The following is a 22,614-nucleotide window of genomic DNA, read 5'->3' as shown; positions in this document are numbered from 1 at the left end:
GGGCACCCAAGCTAGACTCAACAAATTGGACAACAAATTCAACACCTTTAATATTGACGGCAATGACATCAAAGTATCTAAAGACGTCAAACATTAGATGTACATTGATGCCACCCTCTCGCTAGGTAAACAAATCAACATTGCAGCGTCCACCACTACCTACACTTGTAAGCTTATCAATGCCTGCAGACCATTCTTGACGACAGAAAATTGCATCACCTTGGCCAGAACACTGATACTGATCAAGTTGGACTACTGTAAAGCTATATTTAGGCACCAGTCAACACAATCTACACAAACTACAAATCTTTCAAAACAATGCGCTCAGAGCAGCCACCAATTTCCCCAGAAAAATGACCATCTCAGATCTCAGACGCAATGTCCATTGGTTATCCATCAACCAAAGAATTTAATTCAAGACTCTGTACCTAGTACAGAAATGCATACACAACCAAGCACCTAAATACCTAGCAGACAAATTCAAACTCAACACTTCTGGTAGACAAACTAGATCTTCCAACTCCAACCTCCTCATTGTACCTAGGCACAAACTGGAAAAAGCAGGAGGCAGAAGCTTCCCAGTCCTCGCAGCCAAAACTTGGAACACACTACCGCCCAACATCAGGCTAGAACCTTCCATTCTTAAATTCCGCAATGGGGCCAAAACCTGGCTCACTCAGAAAGAAAAGTAATCCATAAGAGCTAAACTCATCCTAGTACTCTCCTTCCCGATCATCCAATCTTTGTACAGACGTCTGTGTGCCATGCTATCTTTGTAAAAGTTAATTATGTAAAAATGTGTTATATACTGTACCTCTGTTCATCTACCATGCATGTAATCCTGATGCTCCATGTCTGTAACTGTATATATGCATATCTGTATCTGTACCTAACAAATGTGCCCCGTTGCCTCAGGGCTTGGTGTGCTATATAAATAAAATACAATACAATACAACTTTACAACTTCATGCATGCATTAATACATCTTACGTAACTGTCTAGGCCATTAGGTAATTTTCTTTGTTCTGTACACCATTTCCAAGAAACGTATCAAACCCATATTGCACTGCAGCGCATAGATCATAGCTCCCCAGCCATATTGCAACCACTGCTTTACTGCTTAACTTTTTAAACTTCTGTTTCCCTTTTTTACTGTGTAAAGGAAACACCATTTAAAGCCCATAACTGCCTTATAATGCTAGACAAACTTTCATACTAACTGCTTTCCTTTCCTGAACAGTAGCCTCAAATAAGGTCATGCAGCACGTCACCAAACTGTGTACGATGGACCACCCACCCACATCTTCTGAAGCAGCAAACACAGTCTGACATCACCCACCGTTGCCTCGTAACACATATAACTGGTCCTTACCCACTGTAAAAACACATTTTATGTATTTTGCCATCTGTGCATTCATGGCACCATTTGTACGGCACCATCATATCAACTTCGCCCATGCACCCAATAGCCTACTCCTTCAACACACCCACTAAAATGCAATAGAGGCAGGCATGCTACCATGTGGCCGCGTACCTTTCCTGACTACCGGTGCGTATGGGTACACTAACAAGCTCACATAACGCTACATTCTCCAACCTACTTCCAACCAGTGGCTAAACTGTTACATCCAAGAGCCCTAGCCATGTACACAATCCAGCACACCTTTGCAGGCACAACACACCATAATACATCAACTGCAAATTCCCCTCATATTACCTCCAATTCACTCCCCATCCCCAATGTACTCTACCTGATCTCAATGCACTCTTTCTACGTATTTGTGCAATTCACACACCATTATCACAGTCCTCCCATACATGCCTACATTGCGTTTCAGGTGTTGTGCCGAACACCTACGCTACTCTTTGTACATATGTGTGCTATCCACATACCAATATCACAGTAATCCCATACATGGCAGCATTTCGTTGCAGTTTTGTTGCCAACAGACTACTCCTTCGCCACACCCAATGCAAAGCAATGGAGCCATTCATGGAAACGTACATTTCCTGTCCACAGGTACATATTGGTACAGTAATGAACCCAATCAAGGCAACATTCTATAACCTACGTCCAACCAGTGGCCACCCTGTTATGTCAAAGGGCCCCAGCCATGCACACAAGCCATTAGGGATTTTTGAGGCACAACACAACATAGCACTCCAACTGCAAATATCCTCATATTGTCTCCAATGCACTCCCCATCCCCAATGGAGTCTGCCTACACTCACCAAAAAATGATAGTCGCCTCTACAACTGCCCACCGATAAAGTATATGTGAGTACCTCCGTACAAATTCCTTCCATGTGCCAATGTCTGACTGCCCTCCCTAAAGCAAGGCTGTGCCCAAGGCCTAGGCTCTTGGGTACACTGGCGGAGGCCTAAGGCCTCTGCCTATGCACCCAATAGCCTACTCCTTCAACACACCCAGTAAAATGCAATAGAGGCATGCATGGTACCATGTGGCCACGTACCTTTTCTGAATACCGGTACGTATGGGTACACTAACAAACTCACACAATGCTACATCCTCCAACCTACTTCCAACCAGTGGCCAGCATGGAAACATGTGACCACTTACCTTTTCTGTCCACAAGAACATATCAGTACAGTAATGAACCCAATCAAGGCAACTTTCTGTTACCTACTTCCAACAAGTGCCCACCCTGTTATGTCCAAGGGCCCCAGCCATGCACACAAGCCAGTATGGGTTTTGCAGGCACAATACAACATAGCACTCCGACTGCAAATATCCTCATATTGTCTCCAATGCACTCCCCATCCCCAATGGAGTCTGCCTGCACTCACCAAAAAATGATAGTCGCCTCTACAACTGCCCACCAATAAAGTATATGTGAGTACATGCGTACAAATTCCTTCATTGTGCCAGTCTGAGTGCCCTCCGTAAAGCAAGGCTGTGCCCAGGCCCTACGCTCTTGGGTACTCCTACTACACACCCACTGGAAGGAAATGGAGGCATGCATGGTAACATTTCCCACGGTGCTTTCCTGTCTACAAGTATGTATAGCTACATTAACGGACCCAAACAAGGCAACATTCTCACACCTACTTCCAACCAGTGCCCACACTGTTCCGGCCAAGAGCCATAGCCATGCACACAAGGCAGTAGGGCCTTTGCAGGCACAACACAACACAGTACACAGACTGCAAATATCCTCATATTATCTCCAATGCACTCACCATCCCCTATACAGAAGCACCATAAAGGGACCGAGCCCTTCTGATTAGGTCATAGACTTCACCAACATGCTTAACGGCAATACAGCATTATTAGAGCTGCTGCATCTCATCTATTGATTCCAGCTTTTCTTCTCAGTGCATCTACCAAGCGCCAGTATTTCTGAATGGATGGCTTTGCCTTGAGAACAATCTCTACAAAAAACACCTCGATCTAAACTCGAATCTAGGATTTGGTCCTAGAGTTAGTTGATGATTGCCTTGATAACGACGAACGTCTAAACACATGTCGGCTGACACTCTGCATCAATTAAGAACAGCGATGATAGATTTTTGACTGAATTCACATATGATTGTGCACTTTGAATTTCCTAGAATTTGAATGCTACGGGCAGTAGTTCAAACAGTCCATCCCCTATACAGTCTGCCTACACTGACCAACATATGATAGTCCCCTGTGCACTTAACCACCAATGCAGTGTACGTCGGTAGCTGCAGGAATGGTCCATATCGCAACAGTGTGCTGCCAAACAATCCTTCCATTTCTCCATGTCGTTATGGCCTCCCTTGCAGCAACCGTGTGACCAAACTTGGCCGCATACCTAACCGCTAAGTGCCTCACTGCTCTCCCATGCATGGAGGCATTACATTGCAGGGGTGGTGAGCAAGCCCTAGGCTCTTTCTACATGCCATGCCCATGCAGTAAAAAGGCTACGCCTTACCCACAACAAGCCAAGTCAGACAAGCATGAGAACATTTCGCCATAAACCCACCGCCGTAAAACGACACAAACACATAAAGTCAATATAACCGCCGGGAGCCGTAGCCTACAGCACAAAACATTGCCAATATCTTGCTTCGCCCTCTTTCACACAGCCAATCCATCAAACCATGTTTTCCAACGCCTTTTGGCGCGCTACTATCCTGCGATACCCCATGGCAGTGTTTCCCAAAAACGTTGACGCACAGCACGCTTCCCTCCAGCCAACCACCGGCCGCGTCCAATGTTCGCCGACATCGCGGCATACCGCAGGCCAATGAGACTTCGGTCCGCAAAGCGGACCCAAATATCACACCATTTTTGGAACATACATTTCAGTATTTTGCTAAATTAATACTGGTTGGATTTCCACCAAAAACACATTTTCCACATTCAGCCTATGGAAAAGAAAATGTTGGGGACCCCCTATAACTTTGCCCCCCCTGCACGAAACATCACCCAACTTGGCGAAAACATTCAGAGTCGGTCATATACTTTTTTTGCAAAGTTTGATGAGGATTCCTCCAGGTGAAGCAAAGTTATAAGCCGCCGAAAAAGTGCTCTTCCTATGAGTTTAGCAACTTAACCATAACTACACGCCCGCTACCGTGGGCCGTGTGATATAATATGCCCCAATATGTTTTGAAGATCTTCTATGTTCCCAGAGACAATTTTTGTTGCCCTTTGCTGAGTTGCATTGTTGTATTTGTAGTCTCCCAGTCAAAATGGGAGGTGGGGGGAAATAATACCACAATTGTACACTTTTTGCATAACATAGTTCTAGAAGGATTTATATATTTTAGTGACACTATGGTAGGTGTACTTTCAAGTTATCTTTATAAAGCAGAGTAATGTCGAAAGCCAGACATTGAGGTGAGGAGGGGAAATGATGAAAGGGCAAATAAGTCATGAGTATTTGCCCAGGATGTGGCAAGAAATGTTGCATTCCTGGACACTGGTGCCGTTATTTTCCCCTGATTGTAGCCGCTTTAGAGGGCACAATGTAAAGTACCTATGTGGATGGACAGCGTAACTTTTTTTCAGAGGGTGGACGCAACCCCTTGTTTTTTTTGTGGTTGGCAAGCTTGCTCGAGTATTTAGCTACCAGGATCGTACTCAGGTTGTCATGTTCCCAGTGCAGATGCTTACCCACAAGACCACAAGTACTTGTTTCGTATTGAGATTTTATTTTCCAGGTAATATTCAAATACAGATTGCTGGGTTTAAAAGGTGAGCACCTTTTATACTTTACCAGCATATTTATTGGAACATTTCCTCTCTCCGGTTATTTTTCTGGTGTTCGTTACTTTTTGTAAAAGTCCAATGCTATTTTGTCTTGCACACTTTCTTCTAAGGGGAAGGTCAATTGAACTACATTTGTATATTTCACTTTAGGATATGTGTTCACTTACTGTGCTTATATTTATGTATGCTAGCTTTTGAGCTATGGGGGCAAAGGCACCTTGGCATATGTTATTCTTGCAGCCAGTCATTTTGTTCCCTTTCGCATGCTGCTTAAAAGAAGTTAATTGGGGAGGTGTGATGTATCACAAAAGTCACCAAGGGGTTGTAGCATGCTGTTTTACTAAAGTGTGTGATCCTTGGCAAATAATTTAAACTCACTGCGCAATTCCTAAAACAATTGTGAGTTCTCAATGCCTGCCATCTTTGATACATAATAATACCACTGTCAAAACAGGTATTTGAGCGGATTGCATTTTGAGGTTAACCTCTCAAACCTCGGCATATGTTATTCTTGTAGCAGGTCATGAGAGCTATTACCCTACTTAAGCATGCAATGAAACAAAATAATATTTTTGTGTTTACACTGGAAAAGAGTTGTACGTGATTGTTTGAATGGGGCACCAAGGAAAACGCAGATAAACACAGATTCAGAATTATTTTAAAACACTGAAAAACAACCCCAGAAGTAAAATAAATAAACACTGAAAACAGGAAACCTGAATTACACGCACAGCTATGGCAAAAAAGTAATTAAAACAAGTTTCATGTAATTTTAACAGATACAGTGAGGTTGGAGGTGAAAAAATCACTCTGGTCTTGTAGTTTTTAAAATGGACAGTGAGCACACCAGAAGGCCATTTGCTAGTGGTCTGGTAATGTTCTAAAACATCCAGTGGGTACGGCCAAAGGCCATGGACAGTGGTGCGGACAAAATCTATGGAATAACAAAACCCTTGAAATTCAATGAAAAACTTTAGTTAATAATCAGTTAAGGTAAGAAACGTATTGCAACAAAACCCCTGAGACTCGACGCATTGGGAAACTCAGAACCGGCTTAACTTGGAACGTTCCTGTTGCAAAGCCCAAGAGGACATTTTTATTAGAAGAGAAGGTATTCACAATGCCATAGAAAATTGCATTATAGGGTATATAGTATTATAGGGAAGATCAGCAGGAAGGCGCAGAGTTAAGCCGATTCAGATTTCCCAAATGCGTTTAATTTCAGGGGTTTTGTTGCGATAAGTTTCTTACCTTAACTGATCATCAACTTCTATGTGACAAATCCCAAGGTATTGTCACAGCTTCCATGGGGGAGGCCCCTTTCCAACAGACCATAGAGGTGAGGCCACTACCTGATAGTCCCCCTGAGGGTAGTACTCAGCACGTGGATCTCATGGGAGGGGAAACCCTCATGGGATTGGTGATAATGGCTCTGAGAGAACGTAGTATTCATCTTCCCCTTTGGTGTCCCCACCTTTCTTAACCACCACTCAAGTCCCTCTGGTCCCCCACACCACTATTGTTTATGGTTTGGCATAGGACACTCTTAAAAGAACTGGGACGAAGAAGTGGGAGACTCTCCTAAACCGAAATCAGAATAGCAGAGTGACGAGGAGGATGAAGCAAGGATGCAAAAGCCCACTGCAGAACCAACACACGCAGAACCAACACACGCGGTACAGCTGCCAAAGGGAAAGCAGATGGTAAAAAGGGAGGAAGGATTCATTCCATGGTCCAACAGCCAGCCCTGGAGGAGCATGGAAGGAGACGCTGGTGCCATTCCGAGGAACCCCGAATATTGAAGGCCGGGCTGCAGATTGCCACAAGTACATGAGAGGTCTTAGGGAGGCAGACCTGATCGGTGGCAGAGACACAGGAAGCCAGACCAGCGAAACCTGATCAGGAACAGAGACGCGGGCAGCCGAAGGCTAGAGACACACACTGGAGGAGCGGAGCCGTGAGAAGGAGAACGCCGAACGCAGCAGGAGCAGAGAAGCTTTGCTCCAACTCCCGAAGAGACCGGAGACCACCCAGAGAGTTCCCAAAGGTAGAGAAAGGGCCACACCAGTCGGGGGGCGGGGGGATTTAAGGGAGCTCAGGGAGTGCGAGAAAATTAACTTTACAACCTTGATATACCCGATAGGAACATCTCAAAAAGCCCAAGGGGGAGAAAGGCAAACTGCGCAGTATAAAACGAACTTGGCAAACTTTATAACAGCACCCTAAAGATTACAAGGGGATGAACAAGAAGGCACACAAATAGATATGAACTTTATAATCCCACTAAGAACATCCTGAAGAGCACAAGGGGGTGAGAAAGAGAATCTGAAATATATCACGAACTGTGTGAAGCAAATAAACATGTCCTGAGGGACACAAGAGAATAAAAGAGGAGACAAACAACTGGAAATAAACATTGAGGGTGCACCTAGGTAGGACAGTACTTGGCAGGAGAGTATCTCAGGTATGTCCAAGTGGACACCAGGTAGCACAGGGACAAGGATCCCACCAAGGACCCAGATGAAAGTGGGCAAAGCCCACCAGTGGAATGCATAAGACTCTAGGACCCACCTCCAAACAAGAACATTTATAATCAGTGGACTGGAGCTCAAAACAAACACCTTTGAGAGCCAGAGTTGTGTCTGGCAGGCGAGTTAACCAGGCTCGATACACTATTGAGAAGTCTACGGTGAGGTCTGGCAGTTTAGTGAACCAGGCCTGGCAACAGACTGAGAAGGATCGTTTTTTTGTGCTACAGACTGGGGAAGAGCGATTCCCCAGAGAATTTTCAGGAAAGTTATTTTGTGGAAAAGAGGAACTAGGAACCCAGCAAGAGGTTCCCCCCCAGGAGAGCGGGAAACTGGGTTATCGTTAAGTTGGCTAAGCTTATGAACATTTGAACAATGAACTGTATACATTCATTTTGCAGCAGGACTGCGCTTTGGTGTTGGCATCCAGAATGGGAGAGGTCTCCTTCTGCAATTAAGAAGACACCCACTTTTCCTTTAGTTAAATTGTAAGTGTAAGTGTAAAGGACAGAAATAGGCTTAGAAGCAGGATGGTGGACTTTTTCTATGACTGACATCCTGACAGGTCCATAGTATTCTTTTGTTGATGCAGGGTACACCCTCTTAGTGGTTAGAGACAGTTATGCCTTTCCCTAAACCCGTTTTCTTTCTTATTAAATCAATAAAGGTTTATGACAACCACTTCCACCAAACTTGTGTCAAGATTCTTACTTCTGCAACCTTACAGCGCACACACAGATATATATGTATATATTCATAGTCTACAACAGTGCTAGCAAAAATAATCAACTTTTAATAAAAGAAGAACTGAGACGTAAACATATTTTGAAAACTCTGCAGAGTTTAGTAGGAACTCAACAAACCTGCAGATTATCCTGTCCGATGAATCCAAGGAGAAGACGGATTTCGACTTGTGAGAGTTTGGCCCACTCAGGGCCAGTAGAGTACCACACTGATAGAGTGTCCATGAGAGTCACAACCTCTTCCAAAAGCTGTTGGGAAGTGAAACATATACAGAAAATAAACAAAGAATGAATGGAATAGATAGAGCAGATTAGAAACGCCAAATCTACTACAGAACCATTGTGAGGCATGAGCAGAAATTAGATGGTCTACTTCATCAAGGCATTTAGTGACAAATGAAAGAGCTGTTTCTCTGTGAAATGTTTTCACTAAACTCACAGGTTCTGTAGATCATAAAATGTTAGAGTAGGTTTAATGGGACCATGTTTCAAGAGGTGAAGCCTACAATTACTGTGGAAATACTTTGAAAATAAAATCTAGTAGACCTATTCAACTAACATACTGGGCTGGAAAAACTACTAAATTGAGAGAATGCCCAATCTAAGTACTTCAAAATGACATTTTGCCACAATTGAGTCCTGTTTGAACTATTTAACATATATCAGCTGATGAAGAGAAGCAAAGAAATCATGGATGCAGACTGTGTTACAGGTCACAATTGTAATTACATTCAGCAAGAAATCTTGCTTACTGTTAAATGGATTTTCCTAGGTCGTATGTTTACTGTTCAGGAAGCTCAATCATCACATAAGTTGCATGACTTCTCTTATGTACTTTTCTCTCCATGGGGTAAAGGTGTCAAAGCAGTCAAGGCTATACTCTCAGGGCAGATATAGTGGGTGTAAGGGTGCAGTAGTAAGACCCTGACACACAGGAGTCATAATGGTTGGCATAAACTTTTATTATATTACGTAAATGAAAATAAAAGCCTAACTAAGAGGGGTTTCCCTGCCTCCACCAAATAACTAATGTCACCGTCGGGATGGCGAAAGCAAAAAGACTCAATGTCCAATGTCAGAACCTTAACTCTGTCCCTTCCACGCTAAATTATATCTTTTCCTGGGCAAAAAGACAGTTCAGGGTTTATTAGTTCCTTTAAATGGTGGGTTGAATGTCTCCCCTCCCCAGCTTTCCTTAGGCCTCTGGTGCGGTTGTCAACTGCTGGGGAATGTCTCCCTTCCCCAGTAATTTTCAGGCTTGCAACACAGTTCAACTTCTCTGTCTCCGGGGTCTCCAACTCTTGGTTTAGCAAGCCTGGTTCTTGTCTCACCAAGCACTATTTTATTTTATTTATTTATTTTATTCATTTATAAAGCGCACTAAACCCAGAGGCATTAAGGCGCTGTTACAACCCTTACGCAAATGCTTAAGAGGAGGGAGAAAAGTCAGGGGGTTAGACGCAAGTGCTTGATTTCCAGATTAGGCAAATAGCCAAGTCTTCAGTGTTCTCCTGAACACCCATTAAGATTGTTCTGCTCTCAAAGCTGGCAGAAGCAAGTTCCATTGTCTGGTCGCAAAGGTGCGAAAGCGTGCGCCTCCTGCTTTGGATCGGATGAATTTCGGCAGTCGGAGTCTTTGGTGTAGGCTGATCTCAGAGGTCTATTAGCGTGGGCTAAGGCGAACTTCTGCGAGAGATATGGAGGGGCAGTGTTGGAGAGGCATCTGTGCGTGATCGATAGGGTCTTGAAGATAATTATTTCGAAAATTGGAAGCCAATGAATACTCCTCCTAGCACCAGAGATATGTTCTTTTTTGGGTATGTTGAGGGCGACTCGATAGCATTGTTCTGGATCACCTGCATCTTAAGTTTCCAGGAGCCAGCAAAAAGTGTGTCTAACCTTGCACCGACAAAGAGGAGGAGTTTGGATACATCTCCAAACTGCGGTTGGTCCCTCACCCTGGTTGGCAGACCTGGCTTTCTTCGACCAAGTACTGCGGCGAAGAAGAGTGGCTTGGATGCTCCTCTAAGCTGTTGTGGGTCGCTGACCATGGTTGCCAGACATGGTTTCATCCTAATAAGTACAGTGCCAAAGAGGAGTGGCTTTGAGGCTCTTCCAAGCTAAGGTGGGTCCCTGACCTTGGTTGGCAGAACTGGTTTCCTCCTACCAAGTACTGCGATGAAGATGAGCTGCATGGATGCTCCTCTAAGCTGTGGTGGGTCCCCGACCCTGATTGCAAGACTTGGTTTCCTCCTTCCTCAGGTCTCCTAGTTTCAAACATAGTCTTGTTTCACTCGCCTGCCAAGCTCTGTGTTCCTTGGTATGGTTCTCAGAGTTCTTTTTCTCGTCTCTTGATGTTACATACAGACTTGGTTTACCCGCATGCCAAGTACTGTCTCTCACACAAAGTTCATCAGTAGTTTCAAAATATGGATCCCTAATCCTTCTCTCAAACTCATATTACTAACTCAATTGAGCGCGGTTCACTCTTGAAGTTTTTCTTTAAAGTCTCTCTTCTTGTTATCAAAGGGGTGTCTTTCTGTATCCCTTATCCAAGGGGTGCGGGTCTGGTGCACCTATTTGGTCCCCCATCCACTGTCTTGATCACCCTTGTATCTGCATGGTCTTGGCTGTAGCATAGCAGCTGCTTATGGGGTCTCTGATGTCTTCCCCGGCTCTCCTGACAGCTTGGAGATGTTTCGGGTCTGCCAACGCGACTCTGCAGTATTTCTCTCTCTGCTTTAAAACTGGCTTGCCTGGACCATGCTGTCCCCCGGCGTGGTTCTGCTTGCTGTTGGCTCTCCCTGCCTCTGGTTTCTCATTCGCTCGACTTGACCCGTGGGGACCGTCTCACCAGAACCTACGTGCCTAGGTACACCACAGCAACCTTCCTTCTGGATTCCACTTCCCCTGCGGCGGCTCTACAGTTGGGAAGTGCGGTCTCACCCACAGACTACTCCTGCAGCTCACTTGGGTCTTTGCTCACCTTTTCGGTTTAGCTTCCCCTGTGGCGGCTCTGCAGTCAGAAAATCTGTCTCTCTGCCCCTCTTGCCCGTCTGCCGCTTGCAAACAATCCCGGTTTCTCTCAGCCTTCCAGACCTGATGGCTTGCTGGGCTCTCGTGCCCGTTCTTTGAGGATCTCTCTCCTTGTCCGTTTTTCCCTCTAGTATTTTGTATTGGTGTGAGCCAATAGGATTTGGTGAAAAAGTAGACCGCTCACTAGTCCGAAGAGGAGCACTCTTCATGCCTCCACTCCAGCTCGTCCCAGTACTATTCTGTGTAACCTTCAGAAAATTTACCCGACTCCTCCTTTGGTGGGATGGATTCTTCTTTGCCCTAGTCATAACATCAGTCTCCCTAAATGGGTCTATTAGACTCTTCCCTAGTCTCAGTACTTGATAAAGAGGTTTGCTTGTCTATATTACTGAGATTCATAGCAATGCCTGGGAAAGAGTAGTTGTGATGAGGGTAGGAAGGTGGGTTAGGGGAATTACGTGGATACCGCATTCTCGTCAGATCGTCATCCCACAGGGGGAATCCCTACCCATGATATCCTCCCGCTGAGTACCACCCCCAGGTTGACAATCGGGTAGCAGCCTCACCTCCCTGGCCTCATTAAAGAGGCTCCCACTAGGGGAGAAGGGATGACATCCGAAGAGTCATCACAGGGGGGCAGGGGCCAAACAGGTACAGGGTAAAATGCATAATACAATAATACAGTAATACAATAAGATCTTGTGCACACAATATACATATATGTCAAAATATACACTTTACAAAGGCTTGAGCAGAAAAACTGTGGTATGCTAAAAGTGAGGAGCTTTTTAGGCATAGAGTTTTTAAGCTGGCTTCTGCAAAAGTCACTAGGAAAGCTCACACATTCAGTCTTGTGAAACTGAACTGAAACAGGGTTTACGGTTAGGGTTTTCTCAACGGAGGAAAAGGATTAAGTTACTTACCTGTAACTCCTGTTCTCCAGCATATGTCTGGCATGGATTCACATGCTCATGAATATTCCCTGTCCTCGCTAAAAAGAAACGCAGTTTCGTTTTAGCCTGAAAACTGCATTCCTCCTCTAAACCAATCACTGTCCTGTGGGTCATAATGCCCCCATCCAGTGACAGTTCCTAAGCTCCACCACTGGTGACCATCTTCAGATATGGTAGAGCACGTAAAGTGGCAGTATGAACCAAGAAGAGCCACAGAGAGGAAGGAGGGAGGGTTTATGAATCCGTGCCAGACCCATGCTGGAGAACAGGAGTTACATGTAAGATACTTATTCCTTCTCCAGCATGGGGTCTGGCATGGATTCATATGCTCATGAATACGATTACACAGCAATACATATACACAACCACGGGAGGTAGCAAGGCTCAACAGAAGAAATACACTAACCCCTGTAACAGACTTACCTCATGTAAGCAGGTTGCATAGCACTGGTTGGCCGACCCGGGACTCCATCCTGGAATCCCTGTTGACGCAGTAGAATCTTGTGAAAGTGTGAGAAGACCTCCACGTAGCAGCCCTGCAGATGTTGCGCATGGGAACACCAGAGAGAAATGCTGTAGTTGCTTCGATGGCTCTAGTGGAGTGGGCTCTCGGCCAGCCTAGCAGCGGTCTGTTGGCCAGATAATGACAGTGCATGATGCAGCCGGAGGGTCACCTGGATATGGAAGCCTTAGACAGGGCCTTCCTGTGATTCACAGGTCAAAAATCACGAAGAGTTTGGAAGTCTTCCGAAAGTTCTTCGTGGGTGCCACATAAAACTTCAAGGCACAAGCAAAGTTCAGCGAAAGCGATGGCCTCTTAGGCGTAGAAGGGTTCGGGAAGAAAACTGGCAGAACCAAAGGCTCGTTGAGGTGGAATTTTGAAGGAACGTTCGACATAAAGGTGGTATGGGTCGGCAACATCACCCTCATAGCATGGAAAGACAAGTGTTACTGCTTGCAGAAGAGGGACTGGATCTCCCCGAGCCGGCTGGCCGAGGTGATGGCCACTAAGAAAGCCATCTTCTACGAGAGAATCTTTAAAGGGGCTTGATGCATCGGCTCAAACGGGGCCCCCATGAGCTTAGTCAAAACCACGTTGAGCACTCAAGCTGGAGCAGGAGTCTTCAACTGGTGGATAGGTCCTGAAGAAGCCTTTAAGGAACTGCTTGATGAGCCTGGTTGACCACAGGGAGGGCTTACTAGGCACCCTGGTGTAACAGGATATGGCAGCCAGATGCTCCTTGATGGAGGCATGAGCCAGGCCAGCCTTGGGAAGGGAAACCAGATATGGAAGAAGCTGCCGAGCCGTGATTCGCAGCGACGTGATCTTCTGAGTCCTGCACCATACTGAAGAACCAGATTCAGAGGTTCAGTGCAGCTACCCCGACAACTAAGATTGCAGACTCTTTGGCCAAAGTGGTGCATATGGCAGACCAGCAGTTAAAAAATGTTAAGGGGATGTCTCGAGCAATCACAGGCTATGGAATCTACCCACTGCTAGTTGTTTTCAGGGAAATCTGGGTGCCAGACACAAGGTAATCCTTGAAATGGTTAGTAAGTGCTGTTCAATACAATCCGAGTGCTGCTGATAATAATTGGCTCAGCTGTGCTCACCAAGTCAAAAGGAAGGGAGCACCAGTGTGGTTCCCTCTAGGTGTGTGGAAGAAGGCAGACACAGGGTGGCACATGGGAGCATGATACGATGTACAACAGTGTTGAGCTTGGTGCTCTAGCATGTGCAGAAGGATTGAGAGTGGAGACAAGAACTTATTTGGAGGCAGTTGGAGGGGAGAGCCAAATCAAAGTTCTCTTAGTCGCCAATGCAAGTTCTGAGAAAAACATTGCTTCTAGAGCAGAGCTGCAAAGGTCAATGTGTGTGAGATGCGGAATGGAGGGGAGGGTTTTCCTACATGATCCTATATTGTTGAGAGGAATGGCATGAGTTGTAGCGCTGGAATATATTATTGAGGCAGATCTCGTGATTTGCATTGGGCACAATTAGCATGATGGCCAGTAAAGGCATACACTGTTGAGACTAGCCACTCATTTTTGTACACTAGCAGCATGAACATATTTTGACAGTGGAAATGCGGCCACATATATTTGGGCACAGCTTCATGCAAAAGTGTTTCACTGTGCAAAAGATGCCATTTATGTTTGAGACAAACATCCATGCATTCTTTGAGCACCATCATGAATTGGGGCTGTCCTGGCATATATTTTTTAGCCACAACCAGCAGAAACATAGGGCTATATCACTGATGTGTATTACAATCTACAAAAGAGTATGAAAAATGTGCTGCAAAAGGCTCCAGTGCAATGTTTGTGACCTGACAACTATTGCAGTATTTAATGTTCCCCTATGTTCCCCTATAGTTTTGTGCTTAAAAATTACACACTTCTAACAAAGTCCCTTGGCTCTGATGCACAAACCAAGGTAACGCTGATCCAAGGTTGCGCGGGAAAAATCCCTTGCTCACTGCTCTTAGAGAGACACCCTACTGATGAGGCCCAACAAAGCCGAAACACGTGTCTCGGCTTGCTGTTCGATACTCATGTTCAGAGGAGAATGGCATGGCATTTCGGTGCTGGACTGCTCCTGGGCAGGACAAAGACTGATATGCTATGGATATTTCTCCTCTGTGAAAGCGATAGTGAGCTAAAGAATCTGGTTACGACTCTCGACAGTGGGACTTATTGGCTGGCAGAGGGACTCCTAGGACCCCCTTGTTTTTGCATATGGGAAAAATCCCCCCCAACCACTATGCCACACACAGAAGGCAGAGACACGCCACATTGTAACAGTAGACAGTCCGGCCCCTTTAAGGAAATTGAAGAACAGCAGTTCTACAGAATCTGCAGGACCTGCATGTTCAGTTCCCCTTGCCCGGGTGCAGGAACCCTAAGATGGGAAACTGGAGAGGCAGTCAGCTTGTCAGTGCACAAGACCTCCACTATCATAGAGCTAACAGTAGACAGGCTAAAGGAGTCCACTCAAAGGATAGAGTCAGGGTGTGACAACCAGGGAACGGGAGATGGATTAGCACCACATCAGAACTGGAAGCCACCATCATAGGTGGGGCCCATCAGCTTATTCCAACACCAGCTGCTTGAATAAACAGCTTGTGTAGGGATTACTCCAGAGAGAAGCTGGAAGGCACGGTTAGGCTGCAGCAAGCAGAGCGAGGACTACCCAAGGGGAGGGACCAGCCAATCCAAAGTCCCTCATCAGGCCACAAAAACATCTCCAGGGTCAGAGCCCCGAAAGCCAATACACATCCCAGCTAACACACCGAGACCCCACTTACACTGCAGAGAGGCTGCAAGGCAGGGCCAACGCCCTATAAAAGTCAGGGCCTTTGCCAGAGTTAGAAGTAAGTGTGCATTCTGTACTACCTGTAGATGTAAACTGGAGACGCAGGTACAATTCTGGAGGAGGAGCCTGGAGAGAGCAGGAGACAGGGGTTTGGGGCAGAGGCCAATGAGACGGAGTAAAGCTAAATGGAGGGGGGGAATTAGGAGACCCTGTATGATGGAAGGCAGAACAGACGACTGGGGAAAGAAAGTCCCATAGGGCTGGGAGCTCAAGAAGACTGGAAAGATAATGACCCAGAAGGCTTGTAGAAGAAAGACCCAAAAGGCTAGGAGAAGAAAGTCCTAGAAGGTGGGGAACAGTTATCAGACAAGATGATGTGGACAATATAAGAGATAAGAGAAGAAGCTAGTAAAAAGAGATGAGGAGTTTATGGAAGAGCTGATTCAAACAATGTAGGAGTAGACAACATCTATTAGGGGAAGGGGTAGGTGGCAGATGGAAGTAAAGAGGAGGAGTGGTGGAATAACAAGGAGCTGAAGGGAAAGATGTGAATTTGATGGCATAGCCATTTTCAACGGAGTCCTTCACTTTGATCCTCCCCATTCATAAGCATGATGTGGAATTCTTCCCTCTTGTGGTGTAAAATGGGAGGGCACCAATGTAGGGATAGGGTCATTCATTGGTTGTGGAACCTATGACTGTGGGTCCACCACTGCCTGTTCCTCTAATTGGCTGCTTGATATGATGCTGGCCATACTGGCCCTGTCGACACATCTGATGGTTTTGCTACCAATCATGTGTTAGGGCCTAAAAGGACTGCTGAGAGCTTAGACAAGCCAAGCCTAAAAATGAAAGTTACTCACCATAGTGACTAGAGTATTGATAGTCCATAGTCCCCTTTTCTCCATCCTTGTGGACGTCCCTCAACATGAGACAGTACCAGAACCTTCAGCGGTGAAAAATTGAGCATCCCCTTTAAATTTAGTCCCCTTTGAAGACATCAGACGCATAGATACCTGGCTACACTTATCTATTAGCCCTTGGCATAACAGCAGCGGAAGGTGGGTGGGACATATGGAGGAAAGAGGACTATGGACTATGAGAACTCTAGTCACTACAGTGAGTAACCTTAATTACTCATACGACTCGCCCCCTTTCCTCCATCTTTGTGGGTGATTCCACTGGACAAGACCATAGGGTGGAGCCGTAACCAGCTGCCTCATATCTAGGAAGACGCAAACAGGTTCTTCAGAACCACTTGCCTAAACTCAGCATATCGCTCCTGGCGCCAGTGTCCAGGAAAAAGTGCTTGCAGAAAGCCGACTGAGTGGCCTAAGTAGCCGCCTTGCTGATGACTTCCCAAGAAGCATGCCCCTGGAAAGCGACGGCCGTGGCCTTAGCCATCACTGCATTGGTATGAATCCACTCTGGGACTGGTTTTCCCATGGTCGTATAGGCCTAATGAGAAATGGCCTGAACCACCCAATGCACGATAGCCTTGGAAGCCAGAGAGACAGGGAGGAGCACCGGAACATGACAAATAGTGCCTCAGGCTTCCTGAAGGATTTAGTCAGAGAAAGATAAAACTCGAGGACCCTCTTGAGGTCCAAGGAATGCAGGGCTCTCTTTCGGCCTCAGACTGCAGGTTCGGGAAGAACACCGGGAGACAGATTTCTTGATTCAGATGAAATGGCGACACCACCTTGGGAAGGAAGTTCAGGTTAGTGCGCAAGATGACCGTGTCGCTGTGAAACGTGGTGAAAGGCTCACATGAAGACAACGCCTGCAGCTTGCTGACCCTGTGCTGAGGTGAGAGCCACCAACAAAACCGTCTTTGGTGTCACTAGCCAGATGTCCACAGAGGCCCACTGCTCGAAAGGTTTGTGCTGCAAAGCTGCAAGGACCACATTGAGGTCACATACCGAGTGCAGCCTATGCACTGGTGGAAAAAGTTTAGACAAACCCTTGAGGTGGGCCTTAACCACTGGGATAGCCCCTGAAAAAACACGATCAGGGAGTTCTTGTACACCCCAATGGCTGTCAAATAGGTGCAGCAAGTATCCACTTGCACTCCAGAATGAGCCAGGTGCGCTGAAAACACCAGAACATCGTCCAGCAGGCAGGTGACAGAATCCAGACCCTTGGTGTCGTAGGCGGGAGAAGAAGAGGGGGAGAGGAAAAACCAGTACAAAGTCCTCTGCTATTTCCTCCTGCTGTCGCTGGGTGACCTGTCAGGCCTCTGCATTCTGCAGTAACGAAACTCCTTGAATCCTCTGAATTCGCAGGGTTTGAGATTGGTCAGGATGGCCAACTACTTGGCAGTTTGAGTAGAGGTTTTCTCCTTTGTCAACTAGTCATCGATTGACGAATTAAAAAGTTCCACACCCTCGAAGGGGAGATCTAAAATCTGCTTCAGCACGTCAGACGAATGTTTAGTGGCATGCATCCAGGTAGTCATTCTCATACTGACACCAAGCATAGCCCTCTCCTGGCTGTGACGATGTGGGAGACCGAAGACTCCTTGAGGTCCTGCGCAACGCCCCGAGCATGAGACAGACCAGCCTTGAAGGTGGTCAGGCAGACTCCCCCAAATCAAACCACAGCTTCTGGTTAGCCGCAGCCAAAGGGCATCAGCGGTGGCTTGCCGCAAATGCAGCCCTGAAAAGGCACAACACATTGCTTGTCCAAGGACTCACGGACCTTGTCCTCCTATGAAAGACAACTGGCGGCAGCACCCGAGGAGGAAGACGAAGACAATGGTTTAGAATAGAATGAAAACAATCGTAGGGCATCTTTCTTATTTGTATCATGAGTAATTCAACAGTAAACATTTGATGTGTACGCTAGTACTATCCCTAGGAGGAAGCACCCCCTATCCCTGTAAGGTGGTGCTGTCCCTAGGTCAGAGCTGGTGTGCCGCCTATCTAATAGGAATCATCCCTACGATTGTTGTTGTGTGATAAAAAGTACCTAATACTTAACAGTAGGGCTAGTACCCCTCTAAGGTTTTTTTCTTGCCTTAAACAAGTTCCCTGATAGTTGTTGGATTAGAATAGAATGAGCCAGCAGCCACCACTGGAAAATGAGGGACGGAGGCTGTGAGGTCAGGAGGATTGGCTCCCCATCTGTCAGCCTCAACCTACTGTCCAAATTGTTCATCTGGGCGTTGGCCATTGGCTTCTCCCAGACTTTCTTTGCCACCTACAGGACATCTTTCTGGTGGGGGTGTCAGAATGGATCATGATGCGCTTGCTCAAATAATCTGTCTGCAATGTCCAGCGCGGCTGCTGAGCGGAAGGCGTTGGTGGTACAGGAGGAGGCGCAGGAGTTTGGACCACCGTCAGGGCCTGGATCGGGGGCGGGACAGACACTGGAACTGGCAGCACTGAAGGAATCGGAGGAGTACCCAGGAGGGGGAGGCCAGGGTGGCACAACCTGCGGGATCACCTCCTTGATGATGTCCTTAAGGAACCCTGTCATCTGCATAGAACGCATGAGGAAGAGAAAGCGTTCAAAGAAGCGATCCTCGCAAGCCGCCAGGTCACGAGTGGCCCGCCCTCCGAAGCGATGGACCTTCACTCCTGATCGAAGCGCGTGGGGCGAGTAGCCATAAGGCTGTGAAGGGTAGATGTATCCTTGCGGAGACCGCCCGCCTGTACCGACCAGTCATGGGCGGGGCCCTGCTTCGAATCCAAAATGGCAGCCGGCCTAGTAGGCTCCGCCACATGCCTATACTCCATCTTGGGACCTTGCGCCATGCCCTGTGTGGGAGGGCGTGAAGGCACAGAGCTAGGAGAGGGTTCACACATGAGAGGATACAGTTTGAGCCTTGCACTTAAAGCAAAAGCGTCAACCTCGTAGATTACGCTGGTAGGCGCTGAGCCCTCGGCCGGGTGGCCAGCAGTCGTCACGCCCTGACTCACAACCTTGGAGCGGACTCCGGTAGGCTGCGTATCCTCAGCGCCTGGGCCATTAGTCGTGCTGGATCATGCGGAGGACTGACTCTTGGAGGTGGCACTCCGCGATCCCTTACCCTGTGGGGTCGAAGAAGAGGACGAACTTGATCGCCCTTCTGAGGACAGCCTGGTAGGGCACTGGAGCCCCTCAGCTGGGGAGCTGGTAGCCTTGACGGCCTCAGGTCTGCCCCCGGAGCACCCGTAAGAGCCCCCGGGTCCCTCGGCTGGGGAGCCGGTGGCCTTAGAGGCCTTGGGCTTGCCAGAACCTTTGTCTATGGGAACACCCGGGAAGGAGCTGCTGCACTGAGGAGCATTGCTAAACAGAGAGGCTCACCTTGTCTTGACGAGAGGTCCTGCAGACGAACTCCTTAAGGTGCACCAAAGGAGAAGTGTGGAAGATCTCTGTCCCAACGCGACAACCGATTCTTCAATACCCTGTGGCCAGAGCGCTACATGCCGTGCACGCGTCCCAGCAGTGGTCGGGCCCCAGGCACTCAAGGCAGAGTGCATGGGGGTCCGAAGCAGGGAACAAGTGATCGCACGAAGCACATCTTGTGACTCCTCCTGCAGCCAACATGTGCTGGGGGAGGGGAGGCACTGAAGGGAAGTTAAATAAGAATTACAAAATAATTAGGGGAGCAAGCGGAAAGTTAAAGTCTCTGTGCTGGCTGCCAGGCCTGACACCGTCCGTGCAGAAAAAGGGTCTGGGGTGAGGCGTTGGAGGGTGGGGCGTTCCCACGCCAAAGGATGCGCCTCCGCGCGCTATAATATATTTAAAGAGGAAACTCAATTTTTCGCTGCCATATTTTCCGGTACCGTCCCCATGTGAGGAGACGCCCAGAAGGATGGAGGAAATGGGACGCGACGTATGAGTAAACCTCTTTGTTTAAATGGTACATCTTCTTTAAAAGTCTTTCTGAAATGCCACCTAAATGCTGTCCCATTTTACTTATTTTATCTTTACTAGACCTCGTTGGCCTTTCTATGGTGTTAAGGCAGTTTTTGTACTATGCTCTATTGAGGATACTTCAACAACTAAGCCTAGGGGGAAGGTTTAAACACCTGGCAAGAAAGGGAAGTCAAACCTCTCTTAAAAGTGGGGCATGTGGGGCATTCGAGAGCCCGAGTGTGATGGCAGCTTTCCTGTAATGCTCCAGGCAAAGGGAGCTATTGGTTGCAATTATGCACGGTTCCAGGACCGACTGACAGCTGGAAGCGGTGGCAACCAGTGCCGGAATACCGCCGGCATGCATGGTGTAGCTTTTATGCCGAAGGAAAGTCTAGGCCGACCAAAGCGGGGGAGGCCTGACACGGCCCTCTACAAAAGACCGGCGGCGCTGCAGAGTGCTGCAGGGTGCCGACGTGTAAATCACCCAGGCAGCCGCGTGGGCTAAATCGGCCTGAACTGAGCATATCCCCTGATCATCTTTATCCCGCGACAACAACTGATGCCGGAGCTCTGCAGTGGGCGGAGGAGCTGGCTTTCACTGCCTGGGTACAGGTCCGACTGCAGGTCCCACCGAGACACGTCGCAACCAGATCTATTAGCACGGCTGGGATGACGGCAGAGCGAGCAATGTGCTGGGGACCGTGATATGCGGTGAGGGGCAGGCTTGGCGAGGTGCGTCCCACGTAGTCTTCAGAGCCCCAGGCGCAAAAACACAGCCTGGTGACCACCAAAAGAGTCCTGGGGTTGGAGGGAGCGCCGGGAGTGGTCAGAGGAGATTGCAGTTTTTCAACAACTTTTTCGTGGAGGTGTCCAAGTCACGCAGAGAGGTGAACCATATTTCAGAAGCGCTCATGAGCATCCTGCACCGTTATTACCTGAAATTCCTGGTGATATGGAGCTTCCAATTAGATGGCACTTGCCATTCTTTGGACTCCACCACGGAAGCTTGGCAAATTCTGGTTGGCCAGGATATCCTGAGCCCTGAGGCTGTTCCTCCCCTTGATCCTCACTAGCCCAGCTCTCAGGGAAGCAATGCGAGGCAATGCCTGATGGTGGAGAAACCGCGATGGGAAAATAACAAAAAAGTCGATGGCCTGAGGGTCCCTCGCGCGTTGCAGGCCTGAGAAGATGGGACAAATTACCACATTGACAGGTTTGCCTTTGTCGTTTTTATGCTTTTGTTGGCATTGGCGGGCCGCCCTGGAGAGTCGGCTCCAGTGGGGCTCCAACCTTGGTCGCTAGTTGTCACTAGTCCAAGACTTATGCACCTCCAATTCAACTGAACCAGGGCATGACTCGCCACTGAAGCTCCAGTGATGCGGCTCATCTTTCCCCCCTGTTGCTATATTGACCGATTTTGATAGCGTTTTGTTATTTGTGAATCAGGAGTGAGGCCTGCGGAACCCTTGCACATTGATTCCATGTTGGTTCTATTGTTCTCTTACTGGGCTCATCACTCTGGGGCCCAATGTTTGCGTGTTTACAGGTTATCTTTGTTTGCTTTTTTATAGTTTTTTGCTTTACCTGGGAGGACGGGTGGACGATACGAATGGGGTGCTGTGGGAGAGCTTTGACTGTTGATGTGCCTAAAATGAGTTCCGGGATATGGTGCTGGGAGTTCCACTGTAGGGTTGGTGGGTTGGCAGACTGGGGAAGGAATGGTGCTGTCTGGGTGGGCCACATGATGAACAGTCTGAAGTTGAGAAGGGGAGAAGATGGCTGGGGATGGGCACCAGGTAGGAATGATTCCAATTAACTTTATAACCTTGAATATTCAGGGCCTAAGGGACCCGATTAAGCTGCGTAGGATGCTGAATTTGATGAGGGCTGAGTGGAGGGATATTGTTTTTCCCCAAGAGACTCATCTAGATAAGGGTGAGGCAGAAGAATTAGGGTGGGGATGGGTTAGACATGCCTTCGACGCTCCCC

The 22,614-nt window shown here is 47.5% G+C and overlaps 1 protein-coding gene across 3 annotated transcripts in view; it reads right to left on the bottom strand.

Annotated features, from left to right (window-relative positions):
- The window catches only part of NBEAL1 (neurobeachin like 1), a 2,018,929-nt gene that overhangs the window by 823,801 nt on the left and 1,172,514 nt on the right, over window positions 1-22,614 (bottom strand). For all 3 annotated transcript variants that reach the window (XM_069615520.1, XM_069615521.1, XM_069615522.1), the window contains one exon: window positions 8,596-8,724. In XM_069615520.1, coding sequence (XP_069471621.1) covers window positions 8,596-8,724 — 129 coding nt within the window. The remainder of the gene's footprint in view (window positions 1-8,595; window positions 8,725-22,614) is intronic.

The sequence above is a fragment of the Ambystoma mexicanum genome, chromosome 9, assembly GCF_040938575.1.
Source record: "Ambystoma mexicanum isolate Mex_15411 chromosome 9, UKY_AmexF1_1, whole genome shotgun sequence".
Lineage (NCBI taxonomy): Eukaryota > Metazoa > Chordata > Amphibia > Caudata > Ambystomatidae > Ambystoma > Ambystoma mexicanum.
The sequence above is the reverse complement of the archived record's forward strand: the minus strand, read 5'-3'. Positions and strand labels throughout refer to the sequence as shown.